Consider the following 23851-nt stretch of genomic DNA (forward strand, 5'->3'; position numbering starts at 1 on the left):
GAAGGAAGAAAGGATGGGTATTTTTCCTTGTTTTTATTTGTTTGGAAGAAAGATGTTTCCACACGCCTAAGTGCAGGTGAGTGAAGAGTTTCATCTCTTGAAATGTGGAAGCAAAGTCAAATAACTTGACCTTGAGTTTCCAGAGTTTTTGAGATTCTGAAGCCTGGCAGATCCCTCCAGCTCTCGTGATTGTCACATGCCTGTGGTTACAGGCAGCAGGGACAGCAGAACCATCAGGGCGTGCAAACATCCCCTAATGACATCATCTCCTATCATCGGTCTTGTCCCAAAGACCTGGCCTGCTGCACCCTGCTCCCTGCTCCATCCCCTCCGGCTGTGTCTCACTATGGGATGCTGGTTGATTGCAAAGTGACGTTAGCATTCTTGCAAAAGGTGCAGTGTTTCATGAAGTCTGTAAAGGCGATGTTGGAGATTGCTTTATTCACCCACAGAGCCATTGATGCGGGTGAAGGGAGAGGGAGAAAATGAAGTCACACACAAATTCCTGTCATACTGGGGAGAAAACTGTAGGGGAAACTCTGCAGTGAAAACCATTTTGAGATCAGAGCAGGTTTGAAGGAACTGAAGTTTAAAGATCTGAAGGATCACAGTGGTGGCATGGAAGAATTCAGTGAAACTTCCAAATTTATGAATAAGAAGGGAATGGATAATACGTCAATCAACTTTGCAACTATAAGGAAAATGAAAGAAACAACCAAGTAAAATAGCAAATACCAAGTAAGATGAAAATAATCAAATCAGACATATCCAATTTTACACTAAATGTGAACGGTCTGAATTCCTCTATTAAAAGGCAGAAGACAGGAGGATTTTTATTTTTAACAAACACATTGATCAGAGGAATTTGGTCAATCAGACTGATACTGGACAGCCGAAAAATAAAAGGTTAGCCAAAGAATTGTGAAGCAAGTGCAGACAAAAGGAAAAACAAAAGTGGGGTGGACAGTGTTCTTGTTGGCACTGAGACAATCCCAGATAAGGCACCATGTCTAGAGGAGACGTAATTGTAAACTTTTATGCAGCAAACAACATAACAAAAAATGTAAAGTGAAAGTTATTGGAAATTCAAGAAAAAATGGGTTAAATATAATCATCTCCAGAGATGTGAATGCACCTCTCTCAGATTAGGACAATTGTAGCAGACACAATCTGAATGAGGACACGGATAGTTACATATTGTAATTGTGAGCAATTCCAGATCCTAACAGTAATCTGAACTGTCTCTATTATCTAAAGCCTCATAATAAGCATTCTCTAATCTGGCACCTTCAGACAACCATCACAAGGGGCTCACTGACCGGCGCTGTGGGCAGGCTCTGGAGGGACCGTTCATCTCTGCTCTGCCTAGTGTCAGCTGGGGCTGCAGGCTCCACTTCCAGGATGGCGGACCCACCTAGTGGCAAAGTACTCTTCCCTAAGGTCTCTCCAGGGCCACATGGCCTCCTCACATCTGGTTTCAGGAGACAGGCAGTGGACAGGCCTGGAGACTGGGCAGCGTCATTTTGCCGTTGTCTTTTGGTCTAGCATTCCTGGAGCCAAGATGCAGTGTGGGGAGTGGTAAGGAATCTCGGGACCACGTTTTAAAACCAGCTCTGTAACTAAGGATCGTGATAACAAAGATGTTTTATCTCCTATGCCCATGGAACGTTTATAAAACCAATTGTTTTATGTGGCTGTAAAAAAACCCAGCACACTTCGAAAAATTGAGATGTAGCTGGCCATGATCAAAACCTAATACGAACGGAAATAAATAATTATGAGGTTACGAAAAAGGCTTAATAACTATTTGGAAATTAAGCAATGCTCTTGTAAATCGCCCTCAGGAAGAGGAGATGACCACGGAGTGTGCAGGCTACACAGAGAGTTATGGAAAGTGGACCCCTCTGCGTGGTGGGAAAGTGGTCTCGGGACCTGCCCCCGCCCCCACCCCGCCTGGACACTTGTAATTTCCCTGCTGCTTTTTGACCTTGTTGCTTGCTAGCAACTTCCTTGTGTTTGCACGTGTTGTCTCCCACATAGGCTGAAATTTGCTCGTTAAAAGCGAATAGTGAGATAAAATATATACATTATCTGTTGCATAAACACACACAGGCATATATCTGTCAAATGCCTCCTGGACGCCAGCCCTTTGCCAGGTGCTCTGGCGGTATCTGGGGCCCGTGTAGTCTTTGCCTCGTCAGCATCTGCTGATAAGCCCCGGCCTGGGAGGGAGATGTCGGCCCGCGGGCCCTCTCCCTGGCCGCATCTGCCTCCTCCTCCCCAGCCAGGTGTCGGTGGCTGCCAAGCCCGTGTCCGCCTCCTGACCTTGGGAACACCCAGGTGGGGAGGAAGTGGGCAGCGCCTGCACCCCCAAGGCGTTGGCTCGCCGTCTGCTGCAGCAAGCTGGGTCCCAGGGCTGGAGGCACCTCATTAAACCCGCATCTCATGTAACTCTAGTCGGCCTTGGTACGGCACCGGCAGTCCATGTGAAATTAAAATTACCGAGGGGCCCAGCTCTCCTCCCCACCGTGGGTGGGCAGCCTTTATGCCGAGGCTGGGGCCGGAAGCCTGCGATCCTGGGAAGGATTTGGCCTTGATGATAAGGGGCTGGAGAATGTGCTCGAGCCTCCGTGTGGTCCGAGTCTCTTGTCTTGGCTTATCCCCTCCCCGTCTCCCCCCAAAACGCATTCCCATGGGGCTCAGGCCCTTTTGCAGTGCTGGGGGGGACAGGCGGGTGACAGGTGTTAGGAGTTTGCAGTTACTTGCAGAACTGCGGACGGAGGGACCTGGGGGTGTTGGGGGGGGCTGGAGGCCTGAGGGGAGCTCCAGAGGCTCCACGGAGCGGGGTGGCCTGAGTTTCAGCTGCAGGGAGGCTTTGCTCAAGGGGCGTCTTTGCGTTTTTCTTGCTCCCTGAAAGGCCATCCGCACCTCCGGAGGGGTGCCCTGGGAAGCCGTGCATGGAGAAGGTGCCTTCTCTGCTAGTCGGGTGGCCCATGGCCCTGCCTTGTTGGTCACTAAGCCTGTAGAGTTGTAACAAAACGTTTGAACATGGCTCCTGTGAGGCTAGGGGTGGCACAGGGGACCCCACCCCAGCCAGGGGGTGGCACCGGCCCATCAAGGAAAAAGGAGCCGCTGGAGCGCCCCCCCCGCCACGTCCCTGGCACCCCCAGGCAGCCGCTTGAGTGTGGAACCCAGGGCGGGGGAAGCGGGCAGCCCTACAGCCAGGCCTCGAGCCGCCTGAGGGCGACAGAGCAAGCCTCCCAGCCTCTCCTGCTCGGTCTGCAGAATGGCCGCCCAGACAGCTGGCCAGTGGGACTGGTTCTCGGGTGCAAGGGACCCAGTGCCTCCAGGGTCACCACGAAACCCGTGACTGCCTTTGATAGGTGGGGCTGGCACGCTGAGCTGCTGCCCCTTCCCCGCTCTCGTCTCGGGGCTGGGGGCTTCTGCGTCCCTCGGGGTCTTACAACTCACGGGGCATCATGGGAGTTCAGGGTGCTGGCCTGTTGGGAGAGGCTTTGGAGTGGGGACCCCAAAGCCCCAGTGACTTCAGGCAGGTGACCCCAGACCCATACAGGAAGCAGTGTCCAGCCTAGGGGCACTGTGGGTCTTCCTGGGCCCCCTCAGCCCCCTGGAACTTAGTACCCCTCCAGCAACTGTGGAAGGAGCAGGAGTCTTGTCCACCTGGAGTTTCCCATGTGGCACTTTGAGCGCCAGGCGGGTGCCATACTGGGCCTCAGCACTGGGCTGGGCTTCTGAGGTGGGATAGGCAGACCCTGGCCTCAGGGAGACAGCCAAGGGTGGTGGGCAGGTCCCCTGGGCTCGGATGAGTCCCACCCCCTCTGCGGGAGGGAGGGGAGGCCAGGAAGACACAGCTTGGGTCCAGCATGGCGGGGTGAAGGGCTTAGGGTGTATCATATGGGGTCAGGAGGGCAGTGTGGGGTTCCTGAGACAGGTCTGGGCAGGGCAGGACCTAGGCCCCTGCAGGGGTTGGAGGGTGGCATGCAGGCCCCAACAGGGTTGGTATTCCCCACCCCTCTGCATGGCGCCATCCTCCAGGCCTGCCCACCTTCCCACCCTCCCACCTCTCTCTTAGGGCCATCCCATACCACCCTGTCCTTTAGACCCTTCCACTGGCGTTTCCACAGGCCTGAGGGAGCTCTTCTCATTCCATCCTCCTCACTGCCCTAGGAGGTGGGTGCTGCCAGCACCCCCATTTTACACACAAAGACACTGAGGCCTGGAGGGTTGCACGGCCGATCCTGGTCACCACCCTGGGGGCTTGGTGATCTTGTATCTCGCTGTCCTGTTGGGGAGTGGGGCTTCCCCGGGCAGTGGGGCCACCCCTCCCTGTTCTCCTGGTGCCTGATGCAGGGCCTGGCCCACGGGCCACAGGGAGCAGGGGGCAGGCCCTTTCAGTGTCATGGGCTGCACATTCAGCGGGGCTCGGGGCCAAGGGGGAGCAGCTGAGCAGGAGGGGTCCCCATGGGTAAGGGAAGGCAGGTGGGGATCAGCTCCCCAGCGGGACCCCAGCAGACAGGACCCGCCCCTGCACAGGCCTCTCTGCCTCCTCCCAGCCTCTGTCCTCCTCCCGCCCCTCCGCAGCGCCGCACCGTGGCGCCTCCCCCGGGCTGGGGCAGCTCTGCTGGGGTGGGGGCTGGCGTTGTGCAGGCCAGGCAGCAAGCCTGCACTGAGGGCCCCAGCTGTGCCCAGCACATGTCACCGGGAGGCCCATGAGCCCTCACCACGGGCGCGCGGCTGGGAGCAGCTGGCCACAGGCAGGCCCCTGAACAAAGGGTGCTTTGAGGGGCCCGTGCCTGCTTCATGCTCTCTGGCCAGCTGACCCTCCCGGGAATGCCCAGACCCGCTCCTTCTGCGGCTTCCCGGGTCCCACGTGGAGGGGGACAGCTGGCTCTGGAGCCCCCAGCCAAGTTCTGTGCTGTGAGACCACAGCCCCCGTGGGGACGCCTCCTGGCCCAGAGCATGGTGGGCCCACAGGGTTTCCAGGCTTATGGGAGGAGGGCAAACCCCTGCCCCTGGTCACCCGAACCCCTGGCCCTGATGGGTAGCCTGGTGTGGCCCCCACGTCCACCCCTCCAGGTCTCCGGGCCCCCCTCTTGCCTGGTGAAGTTCCATTCACCGGGGAAGGCAGGGGCACCTTCTTGCCCAGGAGGCCTTCGAGACCACCAGGAGCTCCTAAAAAGGGTCCCCCAGGCTGTGTCCCAAGTCTGCCATGTCCGGCATCCACAGGGCCACCAGGGAGGCTGCCATGCCTTTTTTCCTTGACCCCGATTCCTGCTTTCAGTCAGCCCCGCCACCCCGCAAACCTCAGTGCTTACTCCTCTGCAGTTAATCTTCCACCCTCTTTAGAATTAATTTTTTATCATAAAGATAGTGGAGCAGTAACATCAGAGACCACTGGAATAATAACGATAAGGATCTAAGAGACTTATTTGTTGTTTAGGAAAAAAAACAGAAAAAATTTCTTCCACCCGACGTCAGGCTGAGCACAGCTAATCCCAGCACGTTAGCCTTCAGGCCATCTTGCTATCTGTCACATGGGAGCAATTCGCGGCAGGGCCGTGCCTAGCGCTTCTAAATCATGCGATGCCGCCAGCGCTGGCCCTGCAAACACATTGGGCTTTAGACGGTCTTCCCAGGATGAGGATTCGCTGGCTGATAAAAACACAACCGCAGATAAGACGGCCTTCTCGACCTTCACCCTTCCCTGTGAGCGATCTTTCCACAGAGAGTTACGAAATGTTTGAGTAATCGCCAACCTTTCCCCCTGTGCGCTCAGGGTAGAAAGCTCCCCAGATAAGCCCCCGCTTTTGCAAACCTTTGCCTTGACTCTTGGGGTTTGCAGATCTGCTCTTGCCCCACCGTTACCCCAGAACACCGAGTGCAGGCGCAGGACGCCGTGCCTGTGGGACCGGTGCCCCTTGTTTGTGACCCTGAGCTTTCTCTGGGTCGAGTTCGAGGAGGGTCCTAGCGTGTGTCTGCCAAACAGCAGGATTTGAGCATGGGGCGTGATGGTGCCACAGTGTCTCTGTGTCAGCATCCAGAGCCTTCCGTGGAGGGGCCACCGAGCTCTGTGCAGCGCTACGTGCACTCTGTCAGGCTGGCCGTGGACCCAGGCGACAGGGAATTCAGAGCCTGGCCCTTGCCTTCCCCCCATCCCCGTGCACTCCACCCCATGCCGTCCCCCCAGGAGAGCTGGCTGGGGCCCACGTGGCCTTTGAAGCCGCTACCTGTGCGCTCAATGCTGAGCTAACACTGGTGGGCGAGGGTTAGGAAGGAGATGCTCAAGGACAGCTGGGGGCGACTCTCCCACCACAGGCGGGGCGGGGCTGGCCCTGAAGGTCCAGGACAGAGGCCCGAGCGGAGAGCGCCCTGGCGCTTCTGCCACGTGCCCCACGACACTTGTTTGTATCATGGTAAAAGACACGTAACATAAAATTCACCATTTTCAGGTGGACAATTCAGTGACAATTAGTAATTCACATTGTGGTGCAGCCGTCACCTCTATCTCCTTCCAGAACTTTGTCGTCACCCAAAAAGGAAGTGCCATACCCGTCAGCAGTCACTCCCCATTCCTCCCTCCCACAGCCCCTGGCAACCACTAATCTGCTTTCTTTTTGTTAAAATTGTGGTAAAATACACAGAACTTAAAACTTACCATCTTAACCATTTTTGGGTGTACAGTTGGTGGCATTAAGCACGTTCACATTATTGTGCAACCATCACCACCATCCATTTTCAGAACTTTCCATCTTCCCAAACTGAAACTCTGTCCCCATTAACTAAACCCCCTCCCCTCCCCCAGCCCTGGGAAACCACCACGCTCCTTTCTGTCTCTATGAATTTGACTCCTCTGGTCCTGATAGAAATGGAATCCTACAGTATTTATTCTTTTGTGTCTGTCTGGCTTCTTTCCCTGAGCATGGTGTCCTTGAGGGGCATCTGTGCTGTAGCAGGTGTCAGGATTTCCTTCCTTTTTAAGGCTGCGTAATATTCTGCTGTGTGGATGGACCACATCCATCTGTTGATGGACACTTGAGTTGCTTCCACCTTGTGGCTGTTGTGAATCGAGCTGTTGTGAACATGGGCGGGCACGCATCTTTCAGTTCCTTTGAGGACACACCCAGAGGTGGGACTGCTGCATCAGCTGGCAGTTCCACGTTTACTTTGTCGAGGAACTTCCATACTGTTTTCCACAGCAGCTGCACCGTTTGACGTTCCCGCCAACAGTGCAGTTTCTCCCAGCCTCGCCAACACTTACTTTGTGTTTTGATGGGAGCCGCCCTGATGGGTGTGAGGTGGTGTTTCTCTGGAGCTGATCTGCGTTTTCCTCATGACGTTGAGGATGTTGGGCATCTTTTCATGGGCTTGTTGACCCTTTGTATGTCTTCTCTGGAAGAATACCTGTTCAAGTTCTTTACCCATTTTTTAATTGGGTTGTTTGTTAGGAACTCTGTCTTTAAAAATAATTCTAAATCATGCAAAGAACACTGCTGAGAGCCACCCGAGCGCCCACAAGTTGTAGGACACACAGGAGGAGCCCAGCGTCAGCCTGGACTAAAGCTCATGGAAGGACTCAGGCCTTTGGGTGGAGGGCTAGCTGGCTGCTTGGACCCTGGATGTCCCCGTCTCTACGTGTCTGACCAGCGTCTGGCAGGCGGTAAATGCTTGAGTTTGTACCCTAGTCTCAGTGCCCAGCCCGGCTCAGAAGTCCCTCATCCGTGAAGCTGGCTGCAGCCAGGAGGTGGCCTTGCTTTGTCTGAGGGACAGTGGCCAGGGCGGGAGGGGTCCCTTTGTCCATCTGGTTGACTGTGGTCTCAGCAGAGATCCCTGACGGCCCCTCTTCTTGCCTCTGCGTGGCAGACTCAGGGCCATGCGCCGTCCATGTTCCAGCCTCCCGGCCTGCATCCTTGACCCATGCACATACCAGCTGCGGTGCAGGCACCACGTGCTGCTCACCGAGAGGGGCCTCTGGGCTGTCTCCGTTATCAGTGGGGGAGCCAAGGAAGGTCCTTGGCCTCCACAGGTGTGGTGGGTGGTGGCTCCGCAGACGGGGTGGGGGTGCCTGAGCTGGGCTGAGAAGGGCGTGAGGCCCTCGAGGGGGCGGGTAGAGGGGAGGGAGCGGAAGAAGAATATCCCAGACACGGAACACTGAGGGGCAGCAGGGAAGGAACATCGGGGGGTGGTGCCTTGGGCCAGTAGGAAGCTCTCAGGGTGGGCTGGGTTGAGTCCATGGGAAGGGGCCTCAGACGGTGACCCTACTGTGTGGACAGTGGGGAGCCATGGGGTGGCTTGAGCAGGAGCGTGGGGGAGGTGGCGGCGGTTGGCAGTCTCTAGGGGGCTGTGATGCCCCTTTAGTTCGTTCAGGGCTTGCTCAGGGCCTGGTTTGCAAAGGCAGGTGAGCCTCGGACCTGTCCCTGTGGGGCAGAGAAAGCCCAGGGCGTGGAGGGCGGCTGGGGTCCCTCTTCCTGGGTCTGGACCACTGAGGCTGGAGGCTGGCCCTGCCGTTCCATGAGCCCACTTTGGACTGTGGATGTTGTCCCCTGAATCGGGGGTGGTGCCACAGGCTGGCTGAGGCCCTATCCCAGCTCCTCTCCCAGCCTCCACAAACGGACGGTCAAGCCCAGTCAATGCCCCCGTGGCAGCCCGCAGCCCGGGGTGGCCAAGGCCCCTCTTGTGAAAGAATTCTGCCGATTCAGAGCCTCAGGCCAGTCTGCCAGCCCTCCCGGGGCCCAGGTCGGTGGACAGATGGCTCCAAGAGATGGAGACAGGCCAGGCTGCCCGGGACATCTGCCCCCTCACAGTGCCTGGGCCACAGGGTCCCAACGAGCGGGGCCCAGTCTCAAAGTCCTCGCTGTGGCCTTGACTCAACTGCCATCCCGCCTAGTGCTCCAGGCTGACGGTGAAGAGATCATCTTATCTCCGAGCAAACATTCATTCGCCCGTCTCAGGCCTCGAGACGCTAACAGGGCATTTTCTTGCCCTTCCCAGTGTGCCCGCAGCGCCACCCCAATGAACGCAGCCCGGCCTGGGCCCGGGGCTCAGACGCGGGAGCACCCGCGTGGCCGGCGGGGCCTCGAGCTGCATTCCAGATCCAAACAATATTTGGGGATTTGCGTTGTTTTAAATTCTTCCTACACTTCAGCTGTCCAGAAGGGGCGTCCGCGGTCTCAAAGTGCCGGACCTGGGAGGACAGGGGTTGCTCTCAGCTCCCAGCCTGGTTCTCCTGAAGTGCGAGGCCAGGATAATTTGGGGGGACATGCAGCCATCAACAGCGGTCCCTACGAGTTATTATTTCTTGTAAGGTCTGTTAGAAGTAGCTTCAAACCTGCTTAGGACGCAGTTGAAGAAGGTATTTAAGTGATAAACAAAGGCACCGAAGGCAGAAAACAGCTGCTCAGTGATCTGTCAGCCCCATGGCGCCTGGGTCTCCAGAGCTGGGATGGAGGCTCCAGGGACTGCTCTGCGGGGGCTGCTCTTCATCCCCTTCGGGGCCACTAATGGTCAGATGACCCCTCCTCCATAAGGACACCAGCGCCCATGTCTCAGCTTCGGGGACCCGGAGGTTGGTGGCTCTGTGGCCCTTCTCATGATTGCCAAACCCTGGAAGCCAGCCCCTCCCCATCCCCGTCCTTTCACTGCTGGGACCTCCGCGCTCATCTGCTCGTCACACCTGCCGAGACGTGTCAGGGCCCGATTCTAGGGAAAACAAATGAACAGGACAAAGTCTTTGTTACCAGGGAGCTCTCAGCCTGCTTGGTGATCTGTTCATTCATTCATTCATTCATTTGGTAGATCCATATCGAGTGCCAACCAGGGCAGGCACAGTTCTGGGCCCAGGGCTCGGGGGCTCGGCAGATGAATGTGGCCCCTGCTCTGGTGGGCTCAGCCAGCCCCCAGCCAAGGCTGCTGCCCTCGGAGCTGAGGACAGAGGTAGGATCAGGACCCCGCGCTCCCCCTCCCCACGAGGCCACAGAGCCTGAGGTGTCCACACTCCCTTGCTCTCCTGCCGTCTCCCATGTGTCCCCAACCATGCACACCCCCCGCATGGATTCAGTGTTATGAACTGAGAGCTTTTTTGCAAAGGAAAGAGGTGAACTCTCCCACGTTTTCTCCCATTATCCGCTGAGCTTGCCCCAAACACAAGCTGGATGGTATAAGTATTATTTCATCCTAATTAAGGACACTTGGGAGCCAGCGAGCACCACCCTTCATGGTGGGCTCCCTGGAGGGCAGAGGTCAGGCATGGGAGCAGGGCCTGCCACTGTCACCCAGTGGAAGCAGAAGTCCCCTGCCAGGGCCAGGCTCCCGGGGGGAGGACAGGGCAGGGAGCTGGAAGCAGGCCTGATCGGCTTATTTCACTCAGTGTAATGTCCCCGAGGTTCGTCCACGGTGTAGCTTGTGGCAGAATCACCTTCCTTTACAAGACTCTGTAATATGCCGCTGAGTGGATGGACCACGTTCTGTTTTGGCTATTCAAAGTCCCTTAAATTCCATATGAATTTAAGATGGCTTTTTTCCTTTTTCTGCAAGAAACGTCATCCTGAGTTTAAGAGGAATTGCTTTGAGTCTTAGATCACTTTGGGTAGTGTTGACATCCGAACAACGCTGTCTTCCAAGCCATGAATATGGGATATGTTTCCATTGATTTGTCCTCTTTCATGTCTGTAAGCAACATTTTTCAGTTTTCATTGTACAAGTCTTTCACCTTCTTACTTAATTTATAAATATTTTATTCTTTTTGTTGCTAGTGTAAACAGAATTGTTTTTGTAATTTCTTTTTTTTTTTTTGAGGAAGACTGGCCCTGAGCCAACATCTGTGCCCATCTTCCTCTACTTTATATGTGGGACGCCTGCCACAGCATGGCTTGATGAGCGGTGCCATGTCCTCACCCAGGATCTGAACCAGCGGACCCTGGGCCGCAGAAGCGGAACGTGCGAACTTAATTGCTGCACCATGGGGCCGCCCCGGTTTTTGTGATTTCTTTTTCAGATTGTTTATTGTTTGTAGAAACAATGCGACTGATATAGAAATGCAACTTATTTTTGTGCATTGGCATTGTATCCTGCTTTGCTGAATTCATTTGTTAGATTGAACCGTTTTTTGTGGCATCTTTAGGGTTTTCTACACATAAGGTCATATCTTCTGTAAACAGAGATCATTTTACGTCTTCCTTTGCGATTTGGGTGCCTTTATTTCTCTTTATCGCCTAATTGCTCTGGCTAGAACCTCCAGTCCTATGTCAGATAGAAGTGGTGAGAGCCTTGTTCCTCAGAGGAGAAGCTTTCAGCCTTTCACCATTGATATGATGTTCACTGTGGGTTTTTCATATATGGCTTTTAATATGTGGAGGTAATTTCTTTCTATTCCTAATTTGTTTACTGGTCTTTTTTTTTTTTTTTTTATCATGAAAGGGTATTGAATTTTGTCAAATGCTTTTTCTGCATCGATTGAGATCATGTGGTTTTTTTCCTTCATTCTGTTAATGTGGTGTATTATACTGATTGATTTTTGTATGTTGAACCCTCTTTGCGTTCCGGGAATAAATCTCACTTGGTCATGGTGTATACTCCTTTTAAAATGGTGCTGAATTGAGTTTGCTAGTATCTTGTTGAGGACTTTTTTATTTTTTAAAGATTGGCACCTAAGCTCACAACTGTTGCCAATCTTTTTTTTTTTTCTGCTTTTTCTCCCCAAATCCCCCCAGTACATAGTTGTATATTTTTTTAGTTGTGGATACTAGTAGTTGTGGCATGTGGGACACTGTCTCAGCGTGGCCTGATGAGTGGTGCCATGTCTGCGCCTAGAATCCGAACCAGCGAAACCCTGGGCCACCGAAGTGAAGCGTGCGAACGCAACCACTCGGCCACGGGGCCAGCTCCAAGGATTTTTGCATCAATATTCATAATGGATACTGGTCTGTAGTTTTCTTTTCTTGTAGTGTCTTTGTCTGGCTTTGGTATCAGGGTCATGCTGGCCCCATAGAACGAGTTAGGAAATGTTCCCTCCTTTTCAATTTTTTGGGAAAGGTTTAAGAACGATTGGTATTGGTTCTTCTTTAAATGTTTGATAGAATTCACCAGTGAGGCCATTAGGTCCTGGGCTTTTCTTTGCTGGGAGATTTTTGATTACTGATTCAGTCTCTTTATTAGTTATGGGTCCATTCAGATTGTTTTTTTGGTTTTTTTGCTTGAGGAGGATTAGCCTGAGCTAACATCTGTGCTAATTTCCTCCACTTTATATGTGGGATGCTGCCCCAGCATAGCTGACGAGTAGTGTAGGTCCACACCTGGGATCTGAACCCACGAACTCGGGCTGCGTAACCACTGTGCCATAACCACTGGGCCAGCCCCCAGATTGTCTATTCCTTTATGATTTAGTCTTGGTAGGTTTTGTGTGTCTAAGATTTTGTCCATTTTGTCTCGGGTATCCAATTGGTTGGTGTACAGCACTTTCCTTTTGAATTAATTCTTACGCTATCCATCCTCATTGGCCCATCTACCCATCCCTTTCTTCCTCCGTCCCTCCATCTCTCCTTCCACCCACCTGCCTGTCCATCGTAAGCCAGGTGTTGGTCCTTGCTCTCTGGCTTCCCCTCACCTCCCCAGAGTGCCGTGACTATAGGCTCATCTGTGGAACAGTCTCTGCTGGAGGCCTGGGCCATGGAAAGGCCCTCTAGGGGGCATTATTTCACAGGTGACATTGTACCTGCCCTTCCCTTTAGGACTGTGACGCCCTCTGAGACCCTGCTTTCTCCTGTGACCCAGCTCCCCTGCCCCAGGGAGCTCTTGCGCCTGCGCCCCAGTGAAGGCTGCCAAGTGGTGGACACTGTGTCCCTGGTGGCATGGTGGCCATGTGAGGTGACAGAGAGATTGTCCATGAGGATAGATGTTCTCCAACCCCCTAATTGGGATGTATGGCCTGCACTCTGGGGACTCAGTGGTTTAAATGAGTGCTGGCTGGAGAACATGGGCTTCAGATGTCGTATTTCTTGGGGCCAGACGAGAGCACCAGACCCAGAGCTGCTCCTGAGCTCTGGCGTGGATGTCCCCTTGGGCATGGTCAAGCCCTGGTCTGAAGAGAAGCAGGCCTCACTGGTGTCCACCAGCAGGGGACCTGGGCTTGGGTCGCTGGCCTCTCCGGAGGGGCGATGCAGACCAAGACCCTGACCGGCTGCTCTCGCGACGTCTCTCAGCAGAGGCTCCACATTGGGGGCCTGCCCATTGGTGTAGCCCTGCCTGAACAGGTGTCACGGCTGGCCGCGTGGTGAGCTCGTGCCCCTTTGCCCCACAGGAGATCGTCCTGGTGGTGTTCTTTGGGACAGAGTACGCCGTCCGCCTCTGGTCAGCAGGCTGCCGCAGCAAGTACGTGGGCATCTGGGGGCGGCTGCGCTTTGCCCGGAAGCCCATTTCCATCATTGGTGAGTCATGCCTGCCCCCACGGAACCTTCACCCCGAGGTTCCCAGGCAAGGGCTGGCCCCATCCCCAGGAAGGGGGCTCCGTGGGGCGGGCGCCTATCATGAGCACCAGCAAGCAGGGTACCCGTGAGGAGGGAGAGACCCCCAGGCTACCCTGCCTATAATGGGGCAGGACCCCAAGGCCAGCAAGGTGACATCCCAAGTCCCCCAGCACGGGAGCCAGCCTCCACACCAGGGTCCCCTGTCCTCAGATGCTGATCACGGGCCGGGGTCTTGACTGTGCTTAGTACGGTGTGGGTGTCTGCTTCCCTCAGTGGCCTGTGAGCCGGGGCCAGGGGGGTGGGACCAGGTGGGCTCTGCATGTGCCCGAGACAGAGGGCTGAGTCTCCCCATCCGAGGTATCTCTGTCTCCCCTTTGTCAGGCCCTGTCCCGCCCAACTGCCAGGCTCCTTGCCCTGAGCCAGCTGCCTGGCTGGTGATGGTGGTGTCACACTGTCCCCCGTAGACCTCATTGTGGTTGTGGCCTCCATGGTTGTCCTCTGCGTGGGCTCCAAAGGGCAGGTGTTTGCCACCTCAGCCATCAGGTACAGCTGGGCTGCAGCTCTCCTGGCTGGGAGGGGAGAGAGCTTTGGGCTGGTGTGCTGGGGTGGGCGGCCGGCTTGGGGCCCCTGCTGAGTTAGGCTGCCTGGCTTCCAGACCCAGCATGAGCACTAGTTCATTTCCAGGATTCAGTCTGCTCTTCTGTAAACTGGGGTGATCCCGGGGCCTCCCCCAGAAGCAGTCTGCCCCTAGCCCTCAGCCTGTGCTTGAGGAAGGGGGTGAGGGGCGTTGGGGGTTGCACAATGGTGAGTGGGTAGGTTCGGAGCCAGGCTTTCAGGTGCCTGGGTGGAGTGGTCTGGACGGGGCATGGAGACTTCTCTTCCGCAGGGGCATCCGATTCCTTCAGATCCTGAGAATGCTGCATGTCGACCGCCAGGGAGGCACCTGGAGGCTGCTGGGCTCCGTGGTCTTCATCCACCGTCAGGTGGGTGGTCCGGGGGAGGTGCAGGGGCCTGGAATAGGGACAGACAGGGTGCAGTGCAGGGGCTCAGCTGAGCCCTAGTCCAAGCCAGGTGGGCCGTTCTGCCCATACCAATGGTGCCAGCATCCCTGGCCTGCCAGGCTAATGATGTTCCTTCAAGCTGGGGACAAGAGACTATGGGGCAAATGAAAAGACAGAAATGCAAGGTGGAAAAAGGTCCAGGAGGCTCAGAAATCTAGAACTGGGCAGATCAAGAATAGCCCCGGGGGGGGTGGAGGTGGCCCACCTGCTCCCCTCCACGAGGGCCTAGCCCTTCCTCCCACCACGGCTTTGCAGGACAGAGAGCCACAGCAGCAGAGCCTGTGGAGCCCAGACCGTCTGTCCAGGCCAGGGCTGGGGGCCCGCCTCACTCCTGGGGGGCAGGACCCAGCACTGGCCTTTTACAAGGGTTGTGAGAAATAGGTTATTTTGAAGTCTGATGTCTGCATGTAAAACATGCTGGAATTTACATAGAACTTTCTGGTAAATGTTGGAACTTGCTGCTGGGCAGGCCCCCGCTGCCTGTGACGTTGGCCCGGCATTTTCGCAGAGGCTCCTGGGTGCCCGGGAGCCCAGCTGACGGGCACCTTCTCTGCTCGCTCTGTTTCCAGGAGCTGATAACCACCTTGTACATCGGCTTCCTGGGCCTCATCTTCTCCTCGTACTTCGTGTACCTGGCCGAGAAGGACGCCGTGAACGAGTCGGGCCGTGTCGAGTTTGGCAGCTATGCAGATGCCCTTTGGTGGGGGGTGGTAAGTGGGGACTTTGGGCAGGGCTGTCCAGTGTGGGGGCAGCAGAGGGCAGGACGTTGCCCACGGGCTGTGGGGCTCTGGGTTCTGAAGATTTCGTGCCTCAACAGGGGCACTCCTTGCCCGAATGCTCGAAACCCCTCCTGCAGGCTTGGGGTTGAAGCTGGCGGTGGCCAGGTGTGGTGGGCCAGCGGCTAAGCACAGTGCCAGCACTCAGAAGGCCGTACCCTCGGTGGCCGCACACTTGGCGTCCTAACCTTTTTGTCTTTGGACCTGTGTTTGTGAGGGAAGTCAGAGGTGCTGGAGTGGGTGCGGGGCACTTGGAGCCTCAGCTCACGCTGGGTCCCAGCTCTGCCCACCCCGCCGGGGCCCGAGTCCTCCGCTACCTGTCCCCTCGCCTGCACCCTGGCCGTGAGGCCCCGGCCGCCCTTCGCCCTGGGTGCAGGTGTGGGACGGTGGGGTCAGATGTGTGCCCTGCATCTCTGAGGGCCTGTGCTGGCCCCACAGCTACCCCTGTGTCGAGGAGCTTGACATTATGTCTCAAACAAGGCACCCAGGACAGGTGGGAGGACCTCCGACGGAGGAGGTCTCCCACGTGGTGACATGAGCCAGGTCTGTGAATTTGGTAGCTGGCCCTGGGCAGCAGTAATGCCAGAGCGGGCTGTGCCCTGAGAGGCAAAGTAGTCCAGAAAAGTGTGGGTTCTGCCCCAGGGGCACAGGGGCTCCCCTGGCTGCGAAGATGGGACTCCTTGGGCGAGCTGAGGGCAGAGCCTGGCTGGTGTGCTCCCTCCCCCTCCACCAAGCACCCAGCTTCTGCTTGGAAGTGGCTGGGACCCAGGCTGGGTGGCTCTTAGCTCCCCTGAGCTGCCACTGTGCAGGAGTGGTGGATGGAAAGCAGAAGCAGATGATCCCGCAGAAGGTGAACACCACTCGGGTTTGCTGTGGTTGGTCCGGGGGCCTCAGCCAGCTGCAGGACGTCTGACTGCGTGCTACATGGGTGCCGCTGCCGGCGGGAACCTGGCGTCACTGGACTGTGGGCCCGCAGAGCAAGTTTTCAGGGCACCAAACCCGCCACTCACATCTCCGACCTCACGGAGAGGAGGCAGATCCTGGGAATTATCTGCAGGGTGGCCGGCAGCTTACCACCCACAGGGATGGGGAACAGCAAGTGCAGGGCCCTGAGGCAGCCTGGGACGGCTGCTCGCTGTAGGGGAAGGCAGGGGTGTGGGCTGTCTCTGGGGCACAGCCAGGCCCCGGAACTCCCCGGCTGTCCCGTGGGGCACACGCAGCATACCTCCTCCAACATGCTCTCGGGGTGCAAGGAGCTAGTGCCCCAGGACGCTCTAGAACTGAGCCTGGAGTGGTGGCGTGGGTGACAACAGGGGGACGCTGGCCCTGGTTACAAGCTGCGCAAGGCCGAGGGGGAGTCCCTTTGAGCTGGGGGCAGGCTGGCTGATGTCTAGGCTCACTCCGGCTGGGGCAGGAGAGGGTTGCAGCCTGCATGAAGTAGCGCCGAGGCCTTGGGGGCAGTGCAGGGTGGAAGGGGCACTGGGTCGGGGACAACGGCTATGCCAGGCCCTAGCTGTATCTGTCCCCAATGTGTTCCCTTCCAGAAGGGGCAGGCCAGGCTCTCTCCTGGGGCTCCCCGCCCTCCTCCAGGAGGGAGGCCCATCCCCACTTTTTTCGGCGGGGCGGTTGTCACTCTGTGGCTCCCTGGGCAGGTACATGCCCCTGCCGTTTCTTCGTCCCCACCCCTGTGAGGCCAGGCATGCAGGGGGGTTCTTGATGTTGGCCGAGTCAGCGTGTTTTCTGGAAGCTTCCAACATGCTAGGCTGCTCAGGGAAGGCAAAGACTAAGCTCCTGGGTTGGGGAAGGCCCAGGTTCCAGCTCTGTCTGCCCGCCTGCCCTCCTGCAGGCTTGTGCCCCGCAGCCCAGGCGTGGCAGGCCCCAGCAGGTTTGGGTGGGCGGGCTCAGTCCCCGGCAGGGAGCTTGCCCGTGGTTGGCGGAGGGGTCCCGTCCTAGCGACAGGCAGGGCCCATGTAGGAACAGGCTACCCAGAGCCGGGAGGGTTCCCAGGGACCCGCCGCGCCGCAGGAGGCGCGTGGGGCACTGCCCGCCACGGCGCTGATAAGCGGGCTCAGCCGGCGCTGCCCTCCCTGCCTCGGGCGCCCGGGGCTGCGGGCGCGGGCTGCTCCCCGCCCCCGGCTGCGGCCGGGGCGCTCCCACTCCCACACCTGTGCAAACATCCGCCCGCCGGCCGGGAAAACGGCCCCTTTGTGCCCAGCTTGGCACGGGTGCCCCGGCCCGCGCCGTCAGCTGCAGCCCCAGCCTCGGCCACCACGGGCCCTGGCCTGGCCATTGTTCCTGCCAGGCCCTGCGCCCCTGGGCCGCCTGGGCCCCCGCTGCCGGGGCTCCGGGGCAAACGGCTCCCATTCATAGCAGCGGCTGCCCCTGCAGCTGTCCGGGCGGGAGCAGCCCGAGCCTTGAGTTATGGGCTGTGTTCCTGGCGCGTCTCGGACAAACAGAGCCCAAGAAACGCAAGCCGGGGCGGCCCCGATCGGGGCTTCGGGCCAGTTTGCCAATTGCAACTGCACCCCGGCAGTTGTTCTGTCTCCTCTGTCCTGGCTTCCTTCACCCCAAGGAGGAGTGACGCCACCCCCCCTACCCGACACTGTCCACGGCTCCCCGGCCTCGGCAGGCCGAGGAGGAGGTCTGCTCAATGAGGGGTGCTGCCAGAGGGCACCTAACGGGAGCGAGGGCTGGAAGCTGGGCCATATCTGATCTCTGCTGGGTCTGCACACCTCCCCAGGCCTGGGCTAGGGGCCGGCCAGGAGCCAGCCCAGCTTCTCAGAGATGCGTGGGATGGACCCTAAAATAGAGCGTCTGGGCGGCTGGGGTGTGGGAAGTGCCGTCCACTGGGTTTCCTTTGGAGAGCGGTGGCGAATCCTGCTGGGGAGCCGCCATGTGGAGACGCTCTCGAGCCCCTTGGGCTGTGGGTGCCATGGGGGTGGCCCCAGGTGTCCTCAGCATCTGGGCTCAGCCGGTGGGTGTCTGTTGTGTGAATGAATGAGTGAGTTGATGTGCGTAGAACGGTTCTGTCCATGGCACCCGGGACAGTGGGTGTTGGGGTCTCCTGGGGCTGATGCAATGAAGTCCCACAGACTAGGGGGCTTTAAACAACAGGAACGTATTCTCTGCCAGTTCTGGAGGACAGTCTGAAATCGAGGTGTCGCAGGCCCACACTCCCTCTGGAGGCTCCAGGGGATGATACTTCCTGCCTCTTCCGGCTTCTGGGGGCTCCAGGCGTTCCTGGGCTTGTGGCCACATCTTCTGTCTCTTATAAGGACATTTGTCGTTGGATTTAGGGCCCAGCTGGGTAACCCCGGATGATCTCAACTCGAGTTCCTTAACTTAATCACCTCCACAGAGGCCCTATTTGCAAACAAGCTTGTATTCTGAGGGTCCAGGTGGACAAGAATTTCGGGGGGATGCCATTCAGCCCAGGACGGTGGGTGGCCCGGGTGGACTTCATGAGAAGGTCCCTCCCTCACAGCCTCAGTTTCCACTCTGTCCAGCAAAGGTGCCAGGTCAGCGGCTGATGTCCCCCCACCCCGGGTGGGGACGCCTGATTCGGGTGCGAGGTCTCCCTGCTCCCCCACATGTGGCGCCCCACACCTGGCTGCTGAGGTGTTTGGGGAGGATTTAAGACTTTTTTCTTTGCCCTTGGAACAAACTGCGTTTGTTTGTATGAAAGTCGGAGTGGAGGGAAAGGCAGTTTTGCACACACGGGCTCCTCTGTTTAGCGCCCGGGGGTCTCTCAAATCAGAAGCCTGCCCGGCTCTGTTTACCCCTGCGTCTAAATTTAGAATTGAGAGTGAAAGGCTGGGAGCCGGCTCTGCGTCTCAGCCACCATCTAAAATAGAGTCTGACTCCTGTCCCCTCTCTCCCTAGCCGTCGGCTCCAGAGGGTCCTGGCTTCCCAGGCTGTACGGCATCCTGGCAGGAGGAAGCCAGAGGGGTCTAGGGGCTGAGTGGGGCCTGGGTGAGGACAGGGCCTCCCAGACATTCCTATGTAAGCCCTGGTGGCACCGCCAAGTGGGTAGGGCCAGTGTCAGGACCTCGTCTGAAGCTGGGGAAACTGAGGCTGTGTGGGCCTGGGCATGGTGGGCCAGCCCCCCAGCACCCAGACCCTACCCGTTCCAGGGCTCTTTCTCTGCCGGGAGCTCCTACAAGGCCTGGGAGTGCTGGGCAGCAGAGAACAGAGGGTCTGCTTGTCCCCAGGCCACTACCCACCCCAGTATGATCCTTCCTCTGTAGACTATAGTGTATGGCGTGAGAAATGCAGGCTCTGGGAGCCCAGCCAGAGAAAGGCCTTTACAGCTGGGTTTTGCAGGATGAGTAGGAGTCCACAAAGCAGGTCCATCTCTCTGTACTTACTGCCCACTGACCGACACCTGGGGGGATTTCTTACATGGCCAAGGCAGGCCCCGTGAGGGTGGTGTACAGAATTGGTTTCCTCTGGGGTGGAGTTCAGCTCATGTCAGCAAGGGTAAGAACTTTCCAGCTTCATCCTGAGGGGAAGAAACATGGTCAGCATCAGGAAACAGTGAAACAGGAGGCAGTGGGGTAATGTAGTGGTCAGGAGCTGGGGGTTGGAGTCAGACGTGGTACTGCATCCCAGCTTCACCACCGACCAGCTAGCTATGTGGCCCTGGGCAGGTTACCCAACATCTCTGGGCTCATCTGTAAAATGGGTGTGAGTACCTACTTCCATGATTGTTGGAGAGTTGTCTGTGAGAACACAGAAAGCCTTGGGCGCCAGGCACCCAGAGAGGACGAGGACAAAGTAAAGGCTGTAGTAAATTTTAGAGGGCCGCTACCAGCCGTGGTTCTCTTGGTGCTCCCCAAAGCTAGACCCCAGGTGATGACTCTACAGCAAGCTAATTCACACTCAAGTGTTTATGGCTGCCATGATCCAATCACACTCGTTAGGCCTGCTAGTCTTGAGGGTCCTGTTCTGCCCCTGCCTCCCCACCCGCCCCAACCTGCCTGCAGCACTTTCCTCACAGAGCGGCCCCTCCAGCGTCCCAGGGACCTTGTGTGTCTGATTCCCTTTCCCAGGGCCTGGGCAAGGCTGGCAGCAGGGCAGGGGCTCATGAATGAATGACAGAGCAGGTCAGTGAGGCAGAGATGGGGAGGGCAGACCACGGAGTCAGCTTCCTGGGGTGCAAAGACAGCTGCACCACCACACTGGCTCTGGGGCCAGGGCAGAGCGTATGACTGCTCTGTGCCTCAGTTTCCCCATCTGTACAATGGGAGAGACAACAGGTCAACCTCCTAGGGCCACTGTGGGGCTCACTGAGTGGGCCGTGATCCCGGGAAGGCAGCGGCTGTTTCTGTTGCCGTGAAGACGTTCCTTGGACGCCGCGGGCCTCTTGGCGAGGCTGGCTCTTGGTACGAGGGCACATTTCTTTACTTTTGGATGTGATGTCAGGCATGTCGCTGCAGGCTGCTCTGCATGGCACTAGGGTACAGCAGGGGTTGGGCAGTCCTGGTCTTGTGCTCTCAGAGTCACAGACGGGGTCTGCACACAGAGATTTGCTGGGTCCGTGGAGGACCTCCTCTGCCCGCCCTGGGAATCCAGGAGGGCCTCCTGAGGAGGAGATATCTGAACTGAGCTCTCAAGGCAGAGTCGCCTGGGCATCCAACATGTGGGACCTTGAGCCTGGCCATTCTGCGGGGTAGACGTGGCCTGGCCGGCACCCAGGGTGTCCGCGGCGTCATGTCAGCCTCTGTCTGGGGCTCCCGCTCAGGAGGAGGGGTGAGGGAGGTCCTGACCCCGCCCAGTGGTTCTGCAGGACGACCCTGGGCACGGCCCTTCTCATCAGTCCTTGTGGTCCGTATCCCCGTGTAGGGGTGCTGGGGCCTGTGAGCCACGCTGAGCGGGGCCACGGTACTCAACCGGGCCCAGGATCCAAGGTTGCTGTGAGGGAGAAGATAAACTCAAGGGACGAGAAGCCCCGGGCCAGCACGGATCTGTGTTCATCTATTTCCTTTTTCCTGCTGAAAGGAAGTGGGTTTATTTTGGGGTCTGGGGTGGCTTTTGTTTTTGCTCGTAGTTTGCAAGCTGGCCTGGGCTGCTCCCTCGGCCCCTGCGGACTGGCGTCTGCCCCCTTCACGGCCAATTTCCACCAGACGGGCAGGGGTCTCCTGGGGCAGCCCCACGACAAGCCGGGGCTGGGCGTCCCCTGGGCACAAGAGCCCAGGACCGCTGCTCCCCCTTTGCTGCCCTGAGACAGCCCTGCCTCTCACCAGCCTGCCCCCCTGTCCACGCTTCTCCTCCCCAAGGCTGCCCTCTCCCTGGCTCTGTCCTTGCAGCCTCCTCCGGGCAGGTCGGTGGCCGGAGGCTGCGCAAGGCCTGGGCCTGTGACAGGGCAGCAGCCTCCAGCCTCAGGCTTCTTCTGCAGGCCTCCTGACGTCATGGCATGGCATGACCTGTGGGGTCATGTGGGCCTTGGTTCAGTGCCAGCTCGGTCACTTACCAGTGGGGAGATCTCAGGCACAGTGACTGACCCCCAGCCTCAGTTTTCCCCTCTGTAAGATGGTGCCTAACGCATAGCATCATCTCAAGTTTGCCCATCAGAGGTGCCACCTGTGATGTGAGCCCCTAAGTGTCTGCGTTGGCGTCGTCCTCTTGCCCTTTCCCTCTGGATGGACAACCATGACATCTCCAGGTGGGCCTGGTCTGGGGTGGCCGCAGGCTGACGGCCTCCACAGTGGAGGTGGGGTTTCCGGGCAGGCCCTCATCTCCCTTGAAGGGAAGGCTGTTTACAAAGGAGAGAATAAAATGGTGCCAGTGCCAGCTTTTCAGGACAGAACGTGTGTGTGGGGGAACTGGAAGGTTCTCTCCTGCCTCCTGTCCTCAAAATGTGAGTGAAGACACAAAGGAGAGACACAAACAGTGCAGGACATACTCCAGCTCCCACTCCCGGGAGGACAAGGATGGCCTGGCTGCCCCCACCCCCTCGCCCGCCTCCATGGTCCTGTCATGGGCAGGATGCCATCCATGGGTTCACGTGAGCCAGCCCGTGTGCGCCATGGCCCGGGCGGCACCGGGCGGGGGGAGTGTGTGCTGCAGCGGCTGGGTTGTGTCTCCCCGAGTCTGTGGGCCTGGGGGACGGACGTGCAGATCTGCATTCTGGATGGCCCGCCGTCGAGGGCAAGTTCCGAGCACAGCAGCTATAAAACGGCCCATTCCTGAGCTGCTTGTGTCTGTGAATTCAGGAAAAACAAACAGCTCTGCGGGGATGGGCCGTTTCCTCAAAGAGCTGAAAGGATGTCGTTAACTTGACAAAGAGGGTCTGTGACAGGGTCTGAGAGGGGAGGCTGAGGTCCCCAGCTCTGGGCTTTAGCCCTCCACGGAGGGGGTGGGGGACACCTGGCCCGGGACTCCCCCACTTCTGCCCACCGCCCGGCCAGCAGGCAGTGCCAGCACCTCCTGGGCAGCGTGGGACCAGGCATGGGGGCCAGGGGACGCGGATGGGGGTCCAGCCCTCCAGGGCTCTTGTCTGCTGGGGAAGATGGGCGCAGGCTCCATTCTGCCCTTGAGGCCTTCCATGCGAGCCCCTTCCCTCCCCCACCTACATCCGGTTCCCAGTCATCGTGGGGGTTTTTTTGCATTAATTTTGGTAATTTAAAATGTTACGTTACATGTTATTTGTCTTGAGGCCTGAGTTTCAGGCGCCCCTTAAACTCTCCCCCCGTGGGAGCGCCTCCTGCGCCTCCCTGGTTGCACGTCTCGGAGGCCACCCTGCCTCTCACTCCCCGCGTGGCGCCATCCTTGAACTTGTGGGTCTCGGGACCCCTTTGCACTCTTAACAATTATTGAAGACCCCAGAGAGCTTTTGTTTATGTGGGTTATAACTATTGATACCACATTAGAAAATAAAACTGAGAAATTTTAAAAAGGTTTCTATATTCATTCATTAAAATAATAGGAAACCCATCATATGATTACGTAAATAAAATAATTTTATGAAAGACGACTGTGCTTTCCACGAGCGGGCTGGGTGTGGTGTCTCGGATGCCCCGCCCCGCTGGCGGCTCCCTCTGCCTTGGTTCCATGCACCCGGGCCTCACGTGTGGGGTGCAGGCCCTCTGGGGGCTCTGGGCTCCTCAGGCCCCTTTGTCTGCCAGCCTGCCAGCAGCCTTGCCCATGGCCCCTGCTGCACCCTGCAGGTGCCTAGGCCGTGGTCCGGGGTGCATGCCTGTGTGTGTGTGTAAGCTGTTGGGCCTAAGCGTGCCCAGAGAGTTGGGCTTGACGAGTGTGCCAGCCCCCCTTCATGTGACCTTGTTGTGCTGTGTGTGTTTGAGATGCATGTGATTGTGTGTGCCACGCTGCTGCCTGAGCACATCAGGCTGTTGCGTGTCTTAGCGGGCGTGTGTGAAGCACGTTTGTGAGTGTGCGCCCACGTGCACAGGCTCGGGGATCCCTTTAAAGGGCCCAGTAGTAGGAGGCCCGGTGCCCTCAGCATCTGTCTGTGGGATGTGTGTTTGAGGGACACTGACATGGCAGGTAAATGCTCCATGGGGGCACTTGTGGGAGA

The 23851-nt window shown here is 57.6% G+C and overlaps 1 protein-coding gene across 7 annotated transcripts in view; it reads left to right on the forward strand.

Moving 5' to 3' along the window:
- Positions 1-23851, forward strand: part of KCNQ1 (potassium voltage-gated channel subfamily Q member 1) — a 344780-nt gene that overhangs the window by 78365 nt on the left and 242564 nt on the right. For all 7 annotated transcript variants that reach the window (XM_070228554.1, XM_070228556.1, XM_070228555.1 and 4 more), the window contains 4 exon segments: positions 13313-13439; positions 13943-14021; positions 14365-14461; positions 15109-15249. In XM_070228554.1, coding sequence (XP_070084655.1) covers positions 13313-13439; positions 13943-14021; positions 14365-14461; positions 15109-15249 — 444 coding nt within the window.

This window comes from Equus caballus, chromosome 12 (genome assembly GCF_041296265.1).
Source record: "Equus caballus isolate H_3958 breed thoroughbred chromosome 12, TB-T2T, whole genome shotgun sequence".
Taxonomy (NCBI): Eukaryota; Metazoa; Chordata; class Mammalia; order Perissodactyla; family Equidae; genus Equus; species Equus caballus.